A 19,942-nucleotide genomic window follows, 5' to 3' on the forward strand; every position below is an offset into this window, starting at 1 on the left:
AGATGTAGTCCCTCATGTTTCCTCAAATGAAATGCAAATTGCTATTAGTGTATGACAATTCATCATAGCACAAGGTCTTTAATATAGGAGTTACATTAAATACATTGGTGAATCAGAATGAATTCCATTACCATGAATTAGTTGCAACATAAGCTTTAATAAAGCCTGGCTTAATTACAAAATATAATGACATTTTAGAAGAGACTGTTGCATCTATTCACAAGCAGTTTCTTGGCACCAAAATTTAACTTTACAGATCCTGCAGAGAACAATTGAAAAAAATAGGTTGCCCACAATCACATCCTGTTCACTTCCAATTGAAGACAAATATTGCATTACATGTACCAAGTAATTCACAACTGTACATACCCAAATATTTCACCCAGCTTCAACTCAGACAAGCTATTCAGCCACAGGAACTAGATCTGTGCTAAAGCAATGTACAGAGGGAAAATTTGGCAATCAGGCATTTAGTTTACAATTTAAAGTTTTGGAAAGAACAATCTTGCAATAACTATACACATTGTAGGCTCAAACATGAACTTGAGATGTCATATTTGTACCTGGAAATCAACTGCCATGGGAAGACCCAATTCTGTGTCAAGAGGTCAGATGTGACAAATTCAGTGCATGATTTATACATAATGTGGATGACAAGGCACCAGACTACATGAAATGCAAAAAACAGTAACAGTAAAGTGCATTGAAAAGAGAATTCCTATGCAAAGCCCATTCATACTCTACAGTGGCAGATCTAAAAAGTGCACTAAAAATTAAGATGCATTCTATTTGCCAGTAGTCAAAGAAACACCCAGTCTCATGACAAAAACTGAAAAAATCTATTATGGACCAATCTGACAGGCTGATATGGTATCATTGTTATGAACTGCTTAAAATCAGATTTCAATTGTTTAGAAGATAGAGATTTAAATCCAGAAGATAGAGCACATTTAAAAATTGCTCAGGTGAATCAGACAATGAAGCAGCATCTTTCAACCTGCCCCTGTCCTAAAAACAGCATTGAGGTCAATGACCTAAGTAGGCAGTCACTTGCAGTACAAGAAATTCTTTGTCATCTAGATTCAGGAGATCATGACTACTGTCATAGCCTGTTAATTCATTGAGGGGACCTTGCACAAACCAGAAGAAAATAAATTGATGTCCAAGGCTGAATATCTTGAGGAAACAAGTGTTTAACTGGGGGAGAAAAAAAGTGACAAAGTAAACTTCAAGGTTTTTTTTAAAAAAACTTCAGAAGCTGGTGCATTCTACTAGAGAATCAACCTTATGTTCAAGTTTTGCAGTCAAAAGCGGAATGCAATATTGGAAGGCGGCTCACAGTCATGTCAGTTTAAGTTTTATCCACAAACCCACCCTCTCCAAAAAGAGAAAGTAACAACCCACTTCCAAATGAAGCTGGACGAAATAGTAGAGCATCTAACTCATGGTAGAAACTGGCAATACAGATGTCAACTTGCACCAGAAAACAAAGTGGGGAAGTTAAAAGTGCTCAGCAAGTATTATATATATATATCCTATTGCAGGAACCTGAACAAATTGGGAGCAAGGAGTTTTGGCCAAGTTATTCAGGATGTGTAGTGGTTAGTTTTCAAAACCTTGCTCAATCTTGCCAATATTCATAGCTAGCTTATTTATTGCACTCAACTTTAGATCACCCAGGAGCAAAAAGTATACAGTACTACTGCAGCCCATGTCAACAGGACTATTATGAAACTGCATTCCTCACTAGATTGTTTAACTTTACTGTACCATTATCCCCAAGCCTGCATGTGCTATTTGATTCCCAATTTCAAAAAAGTGGGCATTGCCATGAGATCTATACAATTTATAAAAAAGTTAAACCCAATAGTTGTACAAACTAAAAAGCCAACTTGGCTATTTAAAACAGCACCCACTGCTTAAAACATGGTAAATTTCAAAGTGTACTGCCTAGAGTTCAGAGTCCTATCACAGCTATTTACCAGTGTAGGTTTAGTTACTATCTTAGCTGTTAGATTGCTTACCCTAGGGTGGGCACAACTGTTTAGTGCAGGATCTTTGATTTGTAGTTTTAATCCTAGAGGCCCAATTCCTACATACTAAGTGACAAAGGCTTCCCTGCCAAGGTTAAACAATGCAAACACTGACATGCAGTTTCAACATAAGGGCAAACATTGACAATTAGAGGATACAGTTTGCAAATCAGCACAAGCTGCAAAGTTAGAACAATCTGAATAGAGTTCCAAATTATCTACAAGTCTTGTTTAAAAAAGCTTTGAATAACTGGTATTCTATGAAACAGAGTGCATTCATATAGCAATAACATTAAAAAAAGGAAGGTGATTAAGTTGATTTTACATCTCTAGTAAAAATAAAGATGGTGTTAAGTCAAATCCCACATCCATTCTGCAGGTACTTTTACTGAAGCATTGCAAGAGGCATGGATGTAGAGATTTCATTTCAACTTGTTATTGAATGTGCAGTTGTCAACTTGGAGCAAGCTCCCTTCATGGTTTGCTTAGTTGCTACAACACTGGCTCTTGTTCTGCTGAGACTGTTCATGGAGATCCACACCTCTGTTACGGCCGGTGGTTCCACTGGCATTCTGAAGTTCGGTCTTTGGCAGCTTCTTGGCTGGAAGATAAAGATATGTGTAATGGTGCTCCTTGTGACATAGGCTGATAAACAACCTTTGAAAAAAGCAGCTTAAAAATCAATTTGAAACCATTTCCAAGATCCAATTTAAAAAAGGGAATATTCAGCTGGAACTGGAGAATTTAAGTTAGAAAGCCAGACATCTCAGTCCCATGTATCAAGTGACTACCACTTTCTATAGAGTGTTGTTAGAAGAGTTTGCTTGTGGAAATTAGGGGTTCAAAATTAGTTGGTTGAACTGCAGAACAGTCTAAACCTAGACATTTAAACTTTCCACAGGAGTTAAGCATGTATAAATGGCAATCACAGGCAAAAGTCAAGTGACTCAAACTGGACTGCCAAAACAATCTTTGAAGCCAGCAACTCATTTGCGCAATGGCAATTCTCACCTTGAAGCAGAGACTGGAGGTGTGGAGTTGTAGGATACATTTAGAAATATTTAAAAACAACCTCTGTTCTGCCTGAAACTTAACTGCTAGCAGCCTGGGTGGATTAAAACCCAAAAATGCTTGCATTTACATAGCGCCTCATCACATCTGTAGGGCATTGCCAAGCACTTTGCAACCAAGTAATTTTGTAGTGCACTTATGCAGCCAAATGCAGCAGCTAATTTGCGCTTGAGGTACCACAAACAGCAAGTAGAAAGACTGACCAGTTGATGTTGGTAGGGGTGTCAATTACACACCAACGATCCCCATTTTTGAATGCCACAAGATATGTACACTTTGGCTCACAAACCATCTGAAAAGACTATGTAGCAGTACTTGATACTATATAGATGTAAACAGCACAAGTTGTACAAGAGGTCCAGATAAAAAAAGGTTAATGAAACCATTAAAAAAGAATGCTGCCAGATTGTGCCAAGCTATTTGTAACTTGAAGGACCATATGAATTAAAGTGATGCAACTCATCCTGCCTATTTCAAGTGCTATGGGATATGGCATTCTACAAGTTCTAACTTTACTAAGGGCTTTACACAGTTTTGGATACAAGCTATCCCTCACTTAAAATGGACTTTTTCCACACTAATTGGAACTACAAAATACTAAAGCTACACCAGTTTAAGTCTAGGAAAGACAAACCAGAAAGTGTGCACCAACTAAAGTCACCATACCTGGAAAAAGGAGTAGACATTTCAAGTTGCCAATGCATACAGAAGTTAGTCTACACAAACACCACATGCTTATTTTAGGCAGCTAAAGTAAATAGGATTGCTCTTTTATAAGATGGTGGGGATTGTTCTCCCTCAACTACTCAATTTCAGCAATTCTTTAAAAAAAAATCACTAACATCTTATGTATTAAAAAAGTTCAAAGAATCAAGTTATCCCTCTCGATTGTTTCCCAGTTACCTGGATTATCTGCTGGAGGACTTATATTCCTGATAGTGTGGAAACAGGTCATTTGGCCCAACAAGTCCACATTCCTCCCAAGAGCAACCCACCCAGATCCATTTCCCTCTGACTAAATGCACCTAACACATTGTGGGCAATTTATCATTCCCAATTCACCTGACCTGCACATCTTTGCACTGTGGGAGGAGGAAATTAGTACCTGGAGGAAACCCATGCAGACATGGAGAACATCTGGAGTTTGCAGTTGGAGATTAGAATCAAACCAGGTCTCTGGTGCTATGAGGCAACAGTGCTAACCACTGAGCCATGTGCCACCCTACTTCTTCCTACTCAAAGTTCACTTCAGCACAATTCAGATGTTACAAGTCTTACCTATTGCCAAAAATAGGTCATTAACATTCATTGCTGTTTTGGCAGATGTCTCCATGAACAACAAACTATTATCATCTGCATATCCTTGTGCTTCCTGTTGAAAAAGCAAAAATGGTGGCGGTGATGTTTGCTGTGACCTTATAGACCTACAAAGAATATTTTCTCACTAATAAAAACCCACCTCATATTCCACCATCCTTTTATTAGCCAGATCAGCTTTGTTTCCTGACAGGGCTATAACTATATTGGGACTTGCTTGTCGCTGCAACTCTTTTACCCATGTCTTTGCTCTTGCAAAGGTCTCCTGAAACAAGATACATGTTTGATGCAAACAATTTAAACAGGTTAGATTCATTTCTGCATTCCAAGTTGTATTATAAGCAAGTCTAGGAAAGGGGTAGGCAAAGAATAAATTGTTGGTTACTTTTATTAAAATTCATTATGCTTAAAATGTTCAATATTACCATATGAAAAGTTACTCTACAGACTTGCAAAAACAGTAAAATTTGAAGTATGACCAAAGTACTCCACTGCAATTTTTCATCCAATGAAAGGAAACAAGCCAAAACTACAGTTGCTGGCTCCCTCCAGAGAGCAGCTTATTCCTCCTTTAAGAGAAGAAGTGTTTGAGCAAAGGTCTGATGCTTTCATTCTTAAAGTACACTACATTAAGTGTCTCTAAAAGCAGACCAGAGGGACATGACAGTTTAAAGCTAATTTAAAAATTTGTTCTAGTCAAAGATGAATATACACAAAATAAAAGCACCAATTCTGAAATTACTCCAGTTTGGAAGCAGTTAAAAATTTATGAAACTCTCCACAAACTGCAGTCAACTTGTGCTTCAGCTCCAGGTAGAGATCAACTCTGGATTGGTCATTAGGTCTTGAAGATGTGAACTTGCAATTAAAAAAAGTTCAGTTCATATGGGTTGAAGTATTTTTAATTGCATAAATTTAGCAGCTTTCAGGAATGTGCTGTTTTACTAGTTATGTGCATTGTAAGACAGAAAGCAGAAGCCCCAAGGTATCCTTGGGTCTTCTCCAATGCAAGAGAGAGTGCACTAAAGGAACATTGGCTTGAATTGAAACTCAAAATTAATTTCTATAACAAAAATGAAAGGTGAAATGTTCCAATAACAGTGATTAGAGAATTACTTTGATGAAAAATTCCCTAGCCTAGTTTCAGCTCAAGCTGGAGAAGAGATAGGACTAGCTCCAAAAAAAAAGGTGTCAAAAAAGGTATCCCATGAACAAGGACAATAACTAAATCACATTTCATCAGTAGCTCAAACCTGATTGGTGATGTCATAAACCACAATGGCAGCTTGAGCACCTCTGTAGTACATGGGAGCTAAACTGTGATACCGCTCCTGTCCAGCAGTGTCCCAGATCTCAAACTTTACTGTTGTATCATCCAAGCAGACGGATTGTGTCAGAAATGCAGCTATTTAAAAAAAAACAACAGTGTCAGGGCATTGCATTCAAAAATAAAAACTAAGTATTGAGGCTTTCAAGCAAAGGTTAAGACAGCAGACAGGCAGGCATAATTGAAATTTAAAAGAGGTTACTTTAAAAACAGTTGAGGAAACAAAAAAATTTTGGTAAGAAACGTCAGAGTTAAATAGATATTTTGCACCAGTCTTTATGGTGGCAGATTGTGAATGTTGATTACTGAAGAATAAGGGAGTAGGAATGAGGTGTACTATAGTATTAGACAAACTAATGGGACTAAAAAGGCAGACAAGTCACTTTGCTCTGATTGCAGGATCTGCAGATCCTGCAGAGGTAGCACCAAAATAGTGAATGCATTAGTTCTAATTTTTGAAAAATTAGAATTCTAGGGAAGTGCCAGATTTTTGGAAAACTGCTAATGTGATACCCCTGTTCAGAGGGGAGGGTGGAAGCAAAAAGTAGGTAACTACAAGCTGATTAGCTTTGTTAAGTACAGAATTAAATTAAAAGGAAGCAATAGATTTAGAAGATCAGTGTAAATCAAGCAGTTAACATGGCTCCATAAAAATGGGAAATAGTGTCTGACTAATTTCTTGGAGTGGAGGAAGACTCACTGCATAAAAGGGAACCAATAGATGTGCTGTATTGGACTTGAGGTGCTTGATAAAGGCACCTCAAAATGAGTCATAAGAGCCCACTATTGGGGGGGGGGGGGGGTGTCATATATTGACATGTATAGAGAATTGGCTCATGGGAAAAGTGGGGTAAAGGGTTCTTTTTCAGGTTGGCAAAGAATGATTATGGGTTTCACAGGGATCAATGCTGGATAGCAACTGTTTGCAATATTTAAATACTGAGACAAGTTTAGTGGAAAGGAGGTGGAGGGGTGAAAATTCAAAAAAGCAGAAGGATATCAATGGGTTAAGTGGGCAAAAAAGTTGTCAGGAGTGGGTGGGAAAGTGTGAAGTTCTTCACTTTGAAGAATAGGTTACTGGAAGTTGCAAAGGTATTTGAGGATACTGGTGCACAAAACCAGCATAGGCGATCAGGAACACTGGCCCCTAGTTCTAGGGGGGTTGGAGTATGAAGTGCTAGTGAGACCGCATCTGAAGTACTGTCAGCAGTTTTGATCATTTCATTGGAGGCAGTTCAAAGTTCACTATGATCCCTGGTATGGAGGGATCATCTTAAAGGCTAAAAACAGGCTGGGACTACTTATTGGAGCTGAGAATTGAGTTTCTCATACTAAAACAGGATTCTTAAGAGCCTTGTCAAGGTAAGTGCTGAGAGGTTATTCCTCTTCATGGGAAAGTCTAGAGCTGGACAGCAGTCTCAGAACAAAGGGGTGTCAATTTAAGACGAGGAGGAGGAATTTGAGGACTGACTCTTTGGAACTCCTAGCCAGACAGCTGTGGGGTGAAAAGTCCTTTGTGGCTTGAATGTGTGATTAGGTAGGGATAGGGGAATAAAGAGTTTTGTTACGGGGGAAAAAAGTTAGGAAAGTAGAATGAAGAATGCCACATCAGCCATGATCCTATTGAATGGTAGAGCAGAATCAAGGGGCTGAACAGTCTACTCCTGTTCTCCCTCCCCCAGAAGCAGAGCATAGACTGATTAAGTCACACACTTCTACACAGAAGCATCCCCAACCAAAGATTAGATTAGATTAGTTACAGTGTGGAAACAGGCCCTTCGGCCCAACAAGTCCACACCGCCCCGCCGAAGCGCAACCCACCCATACATTTACCCCTTACCTAACACTACGGGCAATTTGGCAGGGCCAATTCACCTGACCTGCACATCTTTGGACTGTGGGAGGAAACCGGAGCACCCGGAGGAAACCCACGCAGACACGGGGAGAATGTGCAAACTCCACACAGTCAGTCAGTCGCCTGAGTCGGGAATTGAACCCGGATCTCTGGCGCTGTGAGGCAGCAGTGCTAACCACTGTGTCGCCCAAAGCTGGAGACGTAGACGAGTTAAATTTGTTTTGTTGGTATTGGAGAATTGAAAAGTGTTGAATGACTCACACTGCCAGTGATTGAAACAGGATTATGCCAAGATGTGGCCAGGATGGAGAAAACTCCAGCAGATTGTCAGAACCACAGTTTGGTTTGTTGAGATTAACAGAGGTCAAAGAAATTCTGCTACAGCATGATGCTTCTCAGGGGCATCATCCATTGGTACATTAAAAAGTACTTACCACCAATTGTGCTTTCCTGGTATTCATGGAATTGTCCTTTAACAAAGCGTAGCACAAGACTGGATTTGCCCACAGCTGACTCCCCTAGTAATACAAGCTTAAATTGGCAGATTTTGCTGGTTTGGGACTGACCATTTGGCCTGGATACTCCCCTGCTGGCCATGGTCCTCAATAGTTGTAATAGAATCCTATTTAGGAGAGACAAGTTTGCCCACCAACTCAAGGGTAGGCACAACTTCCACTGCTTTGAATTATGCAACCTAAAAAAGTGAAAAAAATTGCTTTAAGTTTCACTTTATTTCTAGTGATTGCTCAAGTAGAAACAATTCAGTAGAAAACCAAACCACATGGAACAATTCATTTTGTATATTAAGTGAAATAACATAACCCAAGATACTTAAACCAAAAAAAAGTTGGGGAGTAATACAAGGCCTTTAAAACAAAAGTGTTTCTGGATGTCTGAAGGCAAATCGCTAAGAGAAAAAAAAGCACACGAAGATTAACATTCCAGGGATAGGAATTACAGAATGTTTTTAGAAAAGTGAAAAAAGTTAATGAGGAGTCACTGGCCAGATCAGCTTTTTTTGCCCATCCTAGACAGCAGTTAAGAATCAACCATACTGCTATGGTCTGGAATCATGTATAGGCCACGCAAAGATGGTAGTTTCTTTCCCTAAAGGAAAATCAGGGAAAAACCCATCCAGTTCCCTAATCAACAGTGGACAAATGGTCATTATTAAACCATTAATTCCAGTTTTAATTTAACTCAAATTCCACCATCTGCCATTGCCTGGGTCTCTGAGCTAATAGTCCAACAATAATATTGCTGGGGAGGTGCTGGCCTGGCAAAAATAGCTGTTGCCAAGATTAACATGACAATTACATTCAGCTATGCTTAAATCTTGGAAGATTTTTAAAAAGTTGTGCTAAGCTCGTGAAGTCAGGGCCCATACCAAATCAGACCAAGTTGGAAAGATTTATTTTCACAAGCAAATGCATGTGAAAACATTCTGTCAAAGGAAACTAAAATACAACAAAAATGTGTTAGTTGCTCACACCAAGTCACTGGGGAAAAAATGCATGATAGCACAACTATTTGAAGTGGAGGTGACATTTATAGGAAGGAATGTTACTATTTGACAAGTTAATTTTAATATCACAATATCTCCTTGGAAATCATCATTTCCCTCCTGGTGGCTTTAAATCTTAAATTTTCAGTCAGTGTTTATTTCACTGACTGCTCAATAGGACTACTGAATTTTTTTTAAAACTGCATCACTCTCCAAAGCCACATGGTTAACTAGAAGTGCAGTGACTATGAAGGAGCATCAATAGACATTTGACCAAAACAAATTAAAGTAGGCAGAAAAGGTAGATGACAAATATGTGGAACAACAATGCAAGGAACTGATTGTGAAAAATGTCAAAGCTTAGTCAGGAGTTGTCCTAGAATGCTAGTTTAAAGGTAAACCATTATACAGAGTAAGAGGTGGCCAGATTAGTTGGCAAGTTGACTGATGGGTAAAGAGGTTGCAATGAAGAGTGTGCTCATAAATGCTGATTGACAGGTAGAGCAAAGTAAAAACTCAACTTTGGACATTTTCTAAACAACTTGCTCAGATGTTTTACATGCCTCTGGAGCAGGTGGAACTTGAACCTGGGCCTCCTGACTCAGATAGGGATACTACCCCTGCACCACAAAAGCAGTCATTCTCTGCAGTGCATGTTTTATAGCAAATTGAAGACAAGGTTTAGTTAACTGAGCAATAATGTGTGGGGGTGGGAAGGAAGGAGAGAATTTAAAATTCCTGTCCACTAAGTCTCACCACTTAATTCACCTCCGGTCTTTACACATTTGCCTCAACAGACGAGTAGAGGTCATAGATCAGCACTAGTTGTCTTATCTAGCTTGTACATTAAGCAGTGATTAGAGCTCAAATCTGAAAACATGCAGAACAACCTCATTGTAAACTGCATAACCATGCCTCAATTTCTGGTGTTGCAGCAGTTTCCAGAAAAATAGAAGCTACACAATTGAGCATGTAATCTTCCTATTGAGAAGCCAAGCAAAAAAAAGGTAGCATTACTGAAACTCAACATGCCTGTGCCACCACATACTTGTGTTTGGATGACTTAACAGCTCCTCCCAGCCACTCACTGCTGCAGCCCTGGTCAAGCAAAAACTGTCTGACAGATTAGCTCACCTTTTGTAAATAGACACTTATGGGATATGAGCAACAGCACCAACTCCTACACAATCTGGCAAGATTAATAGCTACCTTGGATCAAGTAACAAGACTGCAAAAACAAACTCAGGTGAAGCTAAAAAGGTGATATTGGAACTGCAAAGAATGACAAGTCACCAATGAAAGGTTTTGCTCTTTAATACATGTCACTTTAAATTTTCAAAGTACTCCACAAGTCACATTATAGTACTACAAGCAAGGTTCAACCACTACTAGATGGAAGCACTGAACCTTGCTGGACTACAGTTTAGCAAACACTCCATTTTTTAGGTCATGTACAACAATTAAAGAATTAATTCACCTCATGAAATTAATCCAAAGACATTACCAGTGAATACTGATCACTGTTGAGCAATAGGCTGAATTAGTTTTATATGACCAAGGGATCACAAGATCTACAGCTGCATTCAAACTTTCAACTGTTCACACATCAGAAGTGATTAACTGACATCCAAGTCAAGTAGACACCTGGCTCTGATAACAGGTGGTTACATGCTGATGGTTAACTGGAGTCTACAGTAATGGGATGAAAGAACCCTTACAGCCAGAGGATTAGAAATCATGTCCCAATCTTGACCTCAGATTCTGGGCCTAATGTCCACAGACTGCCAATTACTGCCGAGTTAGCAGTAACAATACAGGATGGAAGCAAGCTTTAAAAGTGTGTACAGTATGAGAGATCTTTTTCACATGTTAGTTATGTACTGTGGAAACCTAGTCAAATTTGAAGTTCAATTCTGAGCTCTGGTTTAATCCTAAAATCTATTAAGGTGATCTAGATCTATCATTGGGTCTAGAGTTTACACAAGATAAGATAGCACAAGTTAAGTGCAAGTAAAACAGAAGTTCTGGACTCATGTACTAGATTACTTGGGTTTAGGCCAAGTCATCCACCCACATTTCCACCACCTCCAAAAAGACCCCACCACCAGGGATATATTTCCCTCCCCACCCCTTTCCGCCTTCCGCAAAGACCATTCCCTCCGTGACTACCTGGTCAGGTCCACACCCCCCTACGACCTACCCTCCCATCCTGGCACTTTCCCCTGCCACCGCAGGAACTGTAAAACCTGTGCCCACACCTCCCTCACCTCTATTCAAGGCCCTAAAAGGAGCCTTCCACATCCAAAGTTTTACCTGCACATCCACTAATCATTTATTGTATCCGTTGCTCCCGATGCGGTCTCCTCTACATTGGGGAGACTGGGCACCTCTTAGCGCGCTTTAGGGAACATCTCCGGGACACCTGCACCAATCAACCAAACCGCCCCGTGGCCCAACATTTCAACTCCCCCTCCCACTCTGCCGAGGATATGGAGGTCCTGGGCCTCCTTCACTGCTGCTCCCTCACCAGACGCCTGGAGGAAGAACGCCTCATCTTCCGCCTCGGAACACTTCAACCCCAGAGCATCAATGTGGACTTCAACAGCTTCCTCATTTCCCCTTCCCCCACCTCATCCTAGTTTCAAACTTCTAGCTCCGCACTGTCCCCTTGACTTGTCCGACCTGCCTAGTTCCTTTTCCACCTATCCACTCCACCCTGACTTATCTCCTCCCCCACTCACCTATTATACTCGATGCTACTTTCTCCCCACCCTCCTCTAGCTTATCTCTCCACGCTTCAGGCTCTCTGCCTTTATTCCTGATGAAGGGCTTTTGCCCAAAACGTCGATTTTGCTGCTCGTCGGATGCTGCCTGAATTGCTGTGCTCTTCCAGCACCAATGATCCAGAATCTGGTTTCCAGCATCTGCAGTCATTGTTTTTACCTACTTGGGTTTAGGGACAAGCAGAACAATTTGAGAAACCAGAAGCCTTAAAAAGAATTAGACCTGGGAAACGTTCAGAGTAGACACCAAATTCCAGACAAAAGCATAGCATAACACTATTTTTGTTGAATTATGGTAATGAGCCACTAGGGTGGCCAGGCAAGTAAACTGGTCAAAAAAACTAGCATATCAGAAGGACCCTCTGCTTCATATCAGACTAAGTAGTCTGTTTAGTTCAATAAAACACCTCAAAAAAAAGTGAGCACATTACAAAGTGTCTGTGCAAGCAAGGCAATTATCCAGATAGTCAGATGTACAGCATGGAAACAGACCCTTCAATCCAACCTGTCCACACCAACCAGATATCCCAACCCAATCTAGTTCCGCCTGCCAGCACCCAGCCCATATCCCTCCAAACGCTTCCTATTCATATACCCATCCAAATGCCTTTTAAATGGTTGCAATTGTACCAGCCTCCACCACTTCCTCTGGCAGCTCATTCCATATACATACTACCCTCTGAAAGTGTTGCCCCTTAGGTTTAGGGTGAGGGAAAAAGAAAAAAGCTATGCCCTCTAGCTCTGGACTCCCGACCCCAAGGAAAAGACTATTTATCCTATCCATGCCCCTCAATTTTCTAAACTTCTATAAAGGTCACCCCTCAGCCTCCAACGCTCCAGGGACAACAATCCCAATCTGTTCAGCCTCTCCCTACAGCTCAAATCCTCCAACCCTGGCAACATCCTTGTAAATCTTCTCTGAACCCTTCCAAGTTTCACAACATCTTACCGATAGGAAGGAGACCAGAACTGCACGCAATATTCCAACAGTGGCCTAACCAATGTTCTGTACTCCATACTCCTGACCAATAAAAGGAAAGCATTCCAAACACCTTCACTATCCGATATACCTGCGACTCCACTTTCAAGGAGTGATGAACCTACACTCCAAGGTCTCTTTGTTCAACACCACTCCCCAGGACCTTACCATTAAGTGTACAAGTCCTGCTAAGATTTGCTTTCCCAAGATGCAGTACCTCGCATTTAATCTAAATTAAACACCATCTGGTCCAGATCCTGTTGTAATCTGAGGTAACCCTCTTTTAGTTCAATGATTGCTTGCTTTGCTACTGCGCTAAACAATTAATAGCTGAAGAACTTTTTGGTACTTGCCCTAATTTCAGGCATTTGAATGGGGTTTTCCACCCCCCCCCGATACAAATTTTGCTCTCCACTCACCTCAATAGTACTTAGTCTCTTGCATGAGAAGAGCAGTTAAGGTTAACATAATCCAATTTTTCCCCTCGGGTCTTTGCTTAATTCAGGCTTTGATAGATCAGCCCTTTGAAAGGCTCGTTATTAGTCTCACCTAGACCTGATCATATTAGAGCAGAGTTTCTAGCTTACTGTCTAGTCAAACATTCATTGGCAGGTTGCACTTCATCAGCAAGTCACCCTTAGTGGAGTGTGCAGAAAAGTACCTTTGAACTGAAGAAACAGTCTATGCATAGAGTGAGGTAAACAGACAGTCCATGTTGTACCCCTCAAGCAAAGCTACTAAACAAGGGGAACTTTGCCCAAGTACATCCACATCCAAGATGGAAGGTGGAGCCAGTCAAAGGGGAAATCATACACTTGGAGTTAAAACAACTCAAATGTTGACTGTTAAACAAGTGTGAAATTGCATAGAGATCTAAATAGTACTTTGGAAGGAAAGCAAACTAACTTAGTTCAAAGTTAATATTCCCAAAAAACCCTAGAAGTCACAAATAAAACAACAAATACTATTGAATAACAAACCACTTGCATGCAACCTATTTTCTGCAGTTTGATTGTAACTGGTTATCAACCTTGAAATGTGGATCAGTTAGTTGACTTTTAAATGAAGGATAACTACTGTTAATGCAGAGACGGATGATTATATTTGACAGACAGATACACGCCGATAGGCCCATAGTCTTAGAATCTTGATTCTCTTTCCTCTAACTCCACTTCTGGTGAAAAGACATTTACGAAAGTAGTTAGAGAGTTTGCTCAGAGTACACTTGAAAATAACTAAAAATTCAGCACATATGGCAATTTATCCTTTTTGTTTTCAATTGAACCAATTAAGATAGCCTTGGGCCATCAAATTGATTTATATGCAAGGCAAAGATTAGTGGGCTGAGCAACTCAATGACATCACGCCCAAGATATTGTCCCACACAAGCACTAAGATGGGTGTTACGTTCTTTTGAACGTTGTAATTCAGTTAAATCTACGAACTGCACCTTAACTTCAACAGGGTATTACCAACATGGTCTCCCACCCCCAAAAATCGAAAATAAAATCAAAGCAGAATATTCAAGATTCGCTTCAAAACAGCTCAACCCTACTGTAAAATTACAAGCCATCGACTGACATCATCCACCTCATACTTGAAAATGAGGCTTTTCAAATCTGGTCTTCAAATGGAAAGACATTGAAGTCGGCTTCTGCCCATCCATTTGTCACACTCAGCAGAACATTTTGTTGAAAACAGGCTCTTCAACTAGGAAGAATCTACATTTACTTTTTAATTAGGAGTAGGTCATTTGGAAGCAACAATGACAAGAAGCAGATTTTTGTTTTACCTTCACGACGCCTTCAACTTCGCAGGCTTTTTTTTTCCTCCGCCAATAGTGTCGCAAGAACTAGACACCTAGCCAAGTCTGAACCACAGCCTCCTGCATAAGTTGATTGATAGCTCAAGAATTGAATAAAAAGCTGACAAACCTTATTGACGGCTACTTCCACCAATGATAAAATAAGGCGGGTACAGTTGTGCAGATGACCAATAGTGATAGGGGTTCTATGTGATTGGTAGGAAATCCTGACCACTAGCCAAATGCTTCTAGGAATTCGTGATTGGTAAGTGAACCAATCAGAAAAGCGATCTATGTGAAGGCGGGACTTCCTGCAGCACGGTTAAATTGGTTGCCTCTTTGACATCAGGTGACAGAAAACAATGAGGTCAGAGTTGATTTCTATAATTGGAAAATATAAGCTTTGCATTTTAGCACAGCGCAATTAATATATCATAATAATGTACATGATATCATTGCATTTTTTAGGAAGGCCCAAAGTGTTCCCAATACCGAATTTGATTTAAATTCTTGTTGTTAGATCCAGCAAGGCAAAGTATCCCTATTTCCCAGTAATAATTTAAATTCGACCAAACTTGTAGCAGTTATGTGAATACATTCCTATCTCTTGGGGGACACTTCAGAAAGAACTTGAATTTCTTTAATGTTTTTCACTGCCTCAGGACAGCCTAAAATTTTTAGTAGCTAACAAAACATTCTTTAAACATTGCTGCAACATAGGGAAACATGGGATGGTATGGTGGCTCTGCTGCCTCACAGTACCAGACCCAGGTTCGAAACCACCCTTGGGTGACTTGTCTGTGTGGAGTTTGCACATGGTTTTCCTCCGGGTGCTTCAGTTTCCTCCCACAGTCCAAAGATATGCAGGCTAGGGTGAATTGGCCATGCTAAATTACCCATAGTTTCCAGGGATGTGTAGGTGTTAGATGGCTTAGCCATGGAAATGGGATGAGTCTGGGTGGGATGACCTTAGGAGGGCTGGTGTGGACTCAATGGATCACACTGTAGGGATTTAATGTGTCTATGACAGTCAACTTGAACATAACACGCAATAATAATTTGTAATTTTGTGTGCAATCTAGTCTTCACTGGCAGTAATAATTGTCTATCTCTAATTTGGTGAGCACCTTCAATTCATGTGCTATAGGCAAACCTACAGTGCTGTTAGGAAGGGAGTACCTGAATTTTCCTGCATCAGCGAAGGAACTACCCATTGCTTGCTGCCCTTGTCCTTTTCGGTGATTGTGGTTGCAGATTTGGAAGGTGCTCGAAATGTTGCTGTAATGCATCTTCTCGGAGAAAGTTGGGACTGCAGATGCTGGAGATCAGAGTTGAGAGTGTGATGCTGGAAACCACACCCTTCACTTCCTCCAAGACTTTCCTTACCCAGGCCCTCTATGCCTAATCTTCATCATGGACCTCCAGTCCCTGTACACATCTGTCTGCCATGACGAAAGCCTCCAAGCCCTCCGTTTCTTCCTTTCACACTGTCCCAACCAGTACCCTTCCACTGACATCCTCATCCACCTGGTTGAACTGGTCCTCACCCTTAACAACTTCTCCTTCCAATTCTCCCATTTCCTCCAAACCAAAGAGGTAGCCATGGGCACCCACATGGACCCCAGCTATGCCTGCCTGTTTGTTGGGTACGTGGAATAGTCCATGTCCGCACCTACACTGGCACCACCCTGCACCTTTTCCTCCGCTACATTGATGATTGTATCAGCGCTACCTCGTACTCCCAGCAGGAGGTTGAACAGTTCATCAACTTCACTAACACCTTTCATCCTGACCGCAAATTCACCTGGACCATCTCTGACACCTCCCTCCCCTTCCTGGACCTCTCCATCTCTGGCAACCGTCTAACCATGGACATCTACTACAAACCCACCAACTCTCACCTGGACTACACCTCCTCCCACCCTACCTCCTGTAAAAACGCCATCCCTTATTCCCAATTCCTCCATCTCCGCAGCATCTGTTCCCAGGATGACCAATTCCACCTTAGAAAATCCCAGATGGCCTCCTTCTTTAACAATTGCAATTTCCCTTCTCATGTGACAATGCCATCCAATGCATCTCCTCCACTTTCCGCACCTCCTCCACTTCCTGCACCTCCACCCTTGACCTCACCCCTTCCAACGCAACAAGGACAGAAACCCTCTGGTTCTCACCTTCCACCTCACCAACCTCCATATACATCGCATTATCCTCCGCCACTTCCACCACCTACAATCAGACCCCACCATGAGGGACATATTTCCCTCCTCACCCCTTTCAGCATTCCGCAGAGACCATTCCCTCCGTGGCTCCCTTGTAAGATCTACGCCCCCCAACAGCCAATATCCCACTCCCAGCACCTTCCCCTGCCACCGCAGGAATTGCAAAACCTGCACCACACCTCCCCCCTCACCTTCGTCCTCGGCCCCAAGGGATCCTTTCACGTCCGACAGAAATTTATCTGGACCTCTACTATATCTGGTCACCTACTATATCTGTTGCACCCGACGTAGTCTCCTCTACATTGGAAAGACAGGACGCCAACTTGCGGATTGTTTCAACCCCACTGCCCCGTGGCTGAACACTTCAACTCCCCCTCCCATTCTGCCAAGGACATGCAGGTCCTGGGTCTCATCCATTGCCAAACCCTTGTCACCCGACGCCTGGAGGAAGAAAGCCTCATCTTCTGCCTTGGGACCCTGAAACCACACGGGATTCATGTGGACTTCACCAGTTTCCTCATTTCTCCATCCCCCACGTTATCCCAGTCCCAAGCTTCCAATTCGGCACTGCCCTCCTGACCTGTCCATCGCCTTTCCCGTCTATCTGCTCCACCCTCCTCTCCGACCTATCACCTTCGCCCCCACCTTCATCTACCCTATCGCATTCTCAGCTGCCTTCCACCCAATCCTACCCCCCTTCCCATTTATCTCTCAGCACCCTTGGGCCACAAGCCTCCTTCCTGATGAAGGGCTTATGCCCAAAACGTTGATTCCCCAGCTCCTCGGATGCTGCCTGACCAGATAAGCTTCGAGTCAGTGTAAACCCCCAGGATATTGACAGTAGGAATTCAGTAACGGTAATGATGTTGAAGATAAAGGGGAGATGGTTAGCTTCTCTCTTAGTGGAAATTATCACTTCCTGGCACTTCGGTGGCACAAATTCAACTTGGCACATCAGTGCTTAAGGAGTTGCAGGACAGGAGCAGTGTTATGGACCAGGCCAGACCCCCTCAAAATATTTCAAGAAAGTACCCAGACCCTAATTTTGCTAGTTGTTTTAAGTAGGTGTATCGTGGATATTCCAGGAGTGATGCAGCTGGCCAAACCACTTAGTTTTAAACAAAACAGAATTTATTTGCAAGATTACTGAATGAAATACAAACAAGAGAACAGAATGTAGAATAACAACCTATCTGAAAACCCAATAGATTATCCCAACGTAATGATGCTGTTCAAAATACTTCCAACAATCACCATAAACACCCCTTGGCACAAAAGGTAATATCAAGCACAGGGTCTTACAGGAGAGTAAGCGATGGCAGCATGGAATACCTTCTTCCATGTTGCTGTTTCTTGGATCAGCAGCCTCAAAACTGTCTGCCTGCTTTCAGTGAATAGCGAGACTGCCAAAACCACATCAAACCAGAGAAAAGCTGAGCTCGGAGAAATGGCCACTACCCTTACATTGTACAAGTGTTTTTTTTTAACTTGAAAGCCTTTTGTCTGATGCAGCATCTGGTTGCTATTATCAAACTAGCCCTAAAACCCTTCAAACCTAGACTTTTCAGAATTGCTGCTTTTACGACCTCTCTGAAAAAAAGACAAGGACAGCATAACCTTGTTAAGGGAGCAGCATCTTCACAACAGCATGGGGTTAGATACAGACTAAAGCTCCCTTTACACTGTCCCCCATCAAGCACACCCAGGTCAGGTACAGCAAGGGGTTAGATATAGACTAAGGCTTCGGGAATTGGCAGGAAAGTGGAGTTGAGGATTATCAGATCAGCCATGAACTAATTTAATGGTAAAGTAGACTCAACGGGCTGAATGGCCTACTTCTGCGCTGATGTCTTCTGGTTGAAGCTCTTGTTAAAGACTAGCAAATCATCAATGACAGGTGTTTGTGCAGTACGAGATACTAGGGCAGTGTTGCATTGTTAGGTACATAGTTTGACCGTCCTTCCAGACCATATTTTTGGCTTTGAATATTTTCTTCATCCCATTTTTGGGCTTCTTGTATATTTGACAGCTTCCTTTCAGTAATTGGTAAGTGGTTAGTTACCTCTAATGTGTAGGCTTCAAGCTCCTCAAAACGAAGGTTTAACCTTTTGTTCTGTTCCATTTGATGGTGTCCTTCAGAGAGTGTCTGCTGTTTGGCACTTCCCTTGGACATACTCAGTAATTGAATCATACCTCACAAATTTTAACCTGAACCACTGACTTCTAGGCAGCATCTTGGTGATTTATTTTGTGTTCAGAAGAGAGAGTTTATGGTTGGTTTCAATTTTGAAGTGTAATCATCATCTGCCCATGCTCTCTAAAGTTTCTTTCTTAAGTGTGATGTAATGCTGTTCTGTTTCTGTTAGTGATATAGTGGCATAATAAACTTGTGTATGCTTTCCATCTTGCTGCATTTGAAATAGTGCTGTCCCCAATCCCATAGATTAACCTGGATGATAGTTGCTAGGGTTTCTGATGAGATCAGAAGTTGTTAATTTTTTTGAAAACATTTTCTTGGTCGATGTTCCAGCACCATTGACATACCTGTTTTAACAGCTGTTTCAAAGGCTTATTAACCTCTGCCAAATTGGAAAATGTAGGGGGTGATGGATTCTCAGGGGAACGTAGCACGAACAGCCCAGTTTCTGGTATTGAGACTGGCTCTAATGCAACGAGGGGTACATCGGCTTCCAAGAGATCAATTGTGTTAGGGGATTCTGTAGTCAGAGGGACGGACAGACGTTTCTGTGGCCAGCAGAGAAAAAGCAGAATGGTGTGTTGTTTCCCTGGTGCCAGGATCAAGGATGTCTCAGAGAGGGTGCAGAATGTTCTCACGGGGGAGAGGGGCCAGCAGGAGGTCATTGTCCACATTGGAACCAACGACATTGAAAGGGAAAAGGTTGAGATTCTGAAGGGAGATTACAGAGAGTTTGGCAGAAATTTATAAAGGAGGCCCTCAAGGGTAGTAATATCTGGATTACTCCCAGAGCTATGAGCTAGTGAGGGCAGGAATAGGAGGATAGAGCAGATGAATGCACGGCTGAGGA

The 19,942-nt window shown here is 41.7% G+C and overlaps 1 protein-coding gene across 2 annotated transcripts; it reads right to left on the bottom strand.

Moving 5' to 3' along the window:
* Nucleotides 1-137: 137 nt before the first annotated feature.
* On the bottom strand, nucleotides 138-14,774 carry LOC122543337 (ras-related protein Rab-5B). Of its 2 annotated transcripts, XM_043681873.1 has the most exons (6): nucleotides 14,662-14,774; nucleotides 8,038-8,297; nucleotides 5,675-5,826; nucleotides 4,564-4,686; nucleotides 4,383-4,476; nucleotides 138-2,634 (listed from the first exon to the last, which is right to left on the bottom strand). In XM_043681873.1, the coding sequence occupies exons 2-6, from the start codon at nucleotides 8,198-8,200 to the stop codon at nucleotides 2,519-2,521; spliced, it is 648 nt and encodes a 215-aa protein (XP_043537808.1). In that variant the 5' UTR covers nucleotides 8,201-8,297; nucleotides 14,662-14,774; the 3' UTR covers nucleotides 138-2,518. The 2 variants fall into 2 exon arrangements, with proteins under 2 accessions (XP_043537808.1, XP_043537809.1); XM_043681874.1 differs by lacking the exon at nucleotides 4,383-4,476.
* Nucleotides 14,775-19,942: the final 5,168 nt, after the last annotated feature.

The sequence above is a fragment of the Chiloscyllium plagiosum genome, chromosome 43 (genome assembly GCF_004010195.1).
Source record: "Chiloscyllium plagiosum isolate BGI_BamShark_2017 chromosome 43, ASM401019v2, whole genome shotgun sequence".
Classification (NCBI taxonomy): Eukaryota; Metazoa; Chordata; class Chondrichthyes; order Orectolobiformes; family Hemiscylliidae; genus Chiloscyllium; species Chiloscyllium plagiosum.

Excerpts from the sequence above, each read along its gene's own strand:
- LOC122543337 (XM_043681873.1), bottom strand. The coding sequence starts at position 8,200 with ATGGCCAGCAGGGGAGTATCCAGGCCAAATGGTCAGTCCCAAACCAGC. Across the intron at positions 4,687-5,674 it reads TTTATGACATCACCAATCAG|GAGACCTTTGCAAGAGCAAA; the intron begins GTTTGAGCTACT and ends ATCTTGTTTCAG. Across the intron at positions 4,477-4,563 it reads AAAGGATGGTGGAATATGAG|GAAGCACAAGGATATGCAGA; the intron begins GTGGGTTTTTAT and ends CTTTTTCAACAG.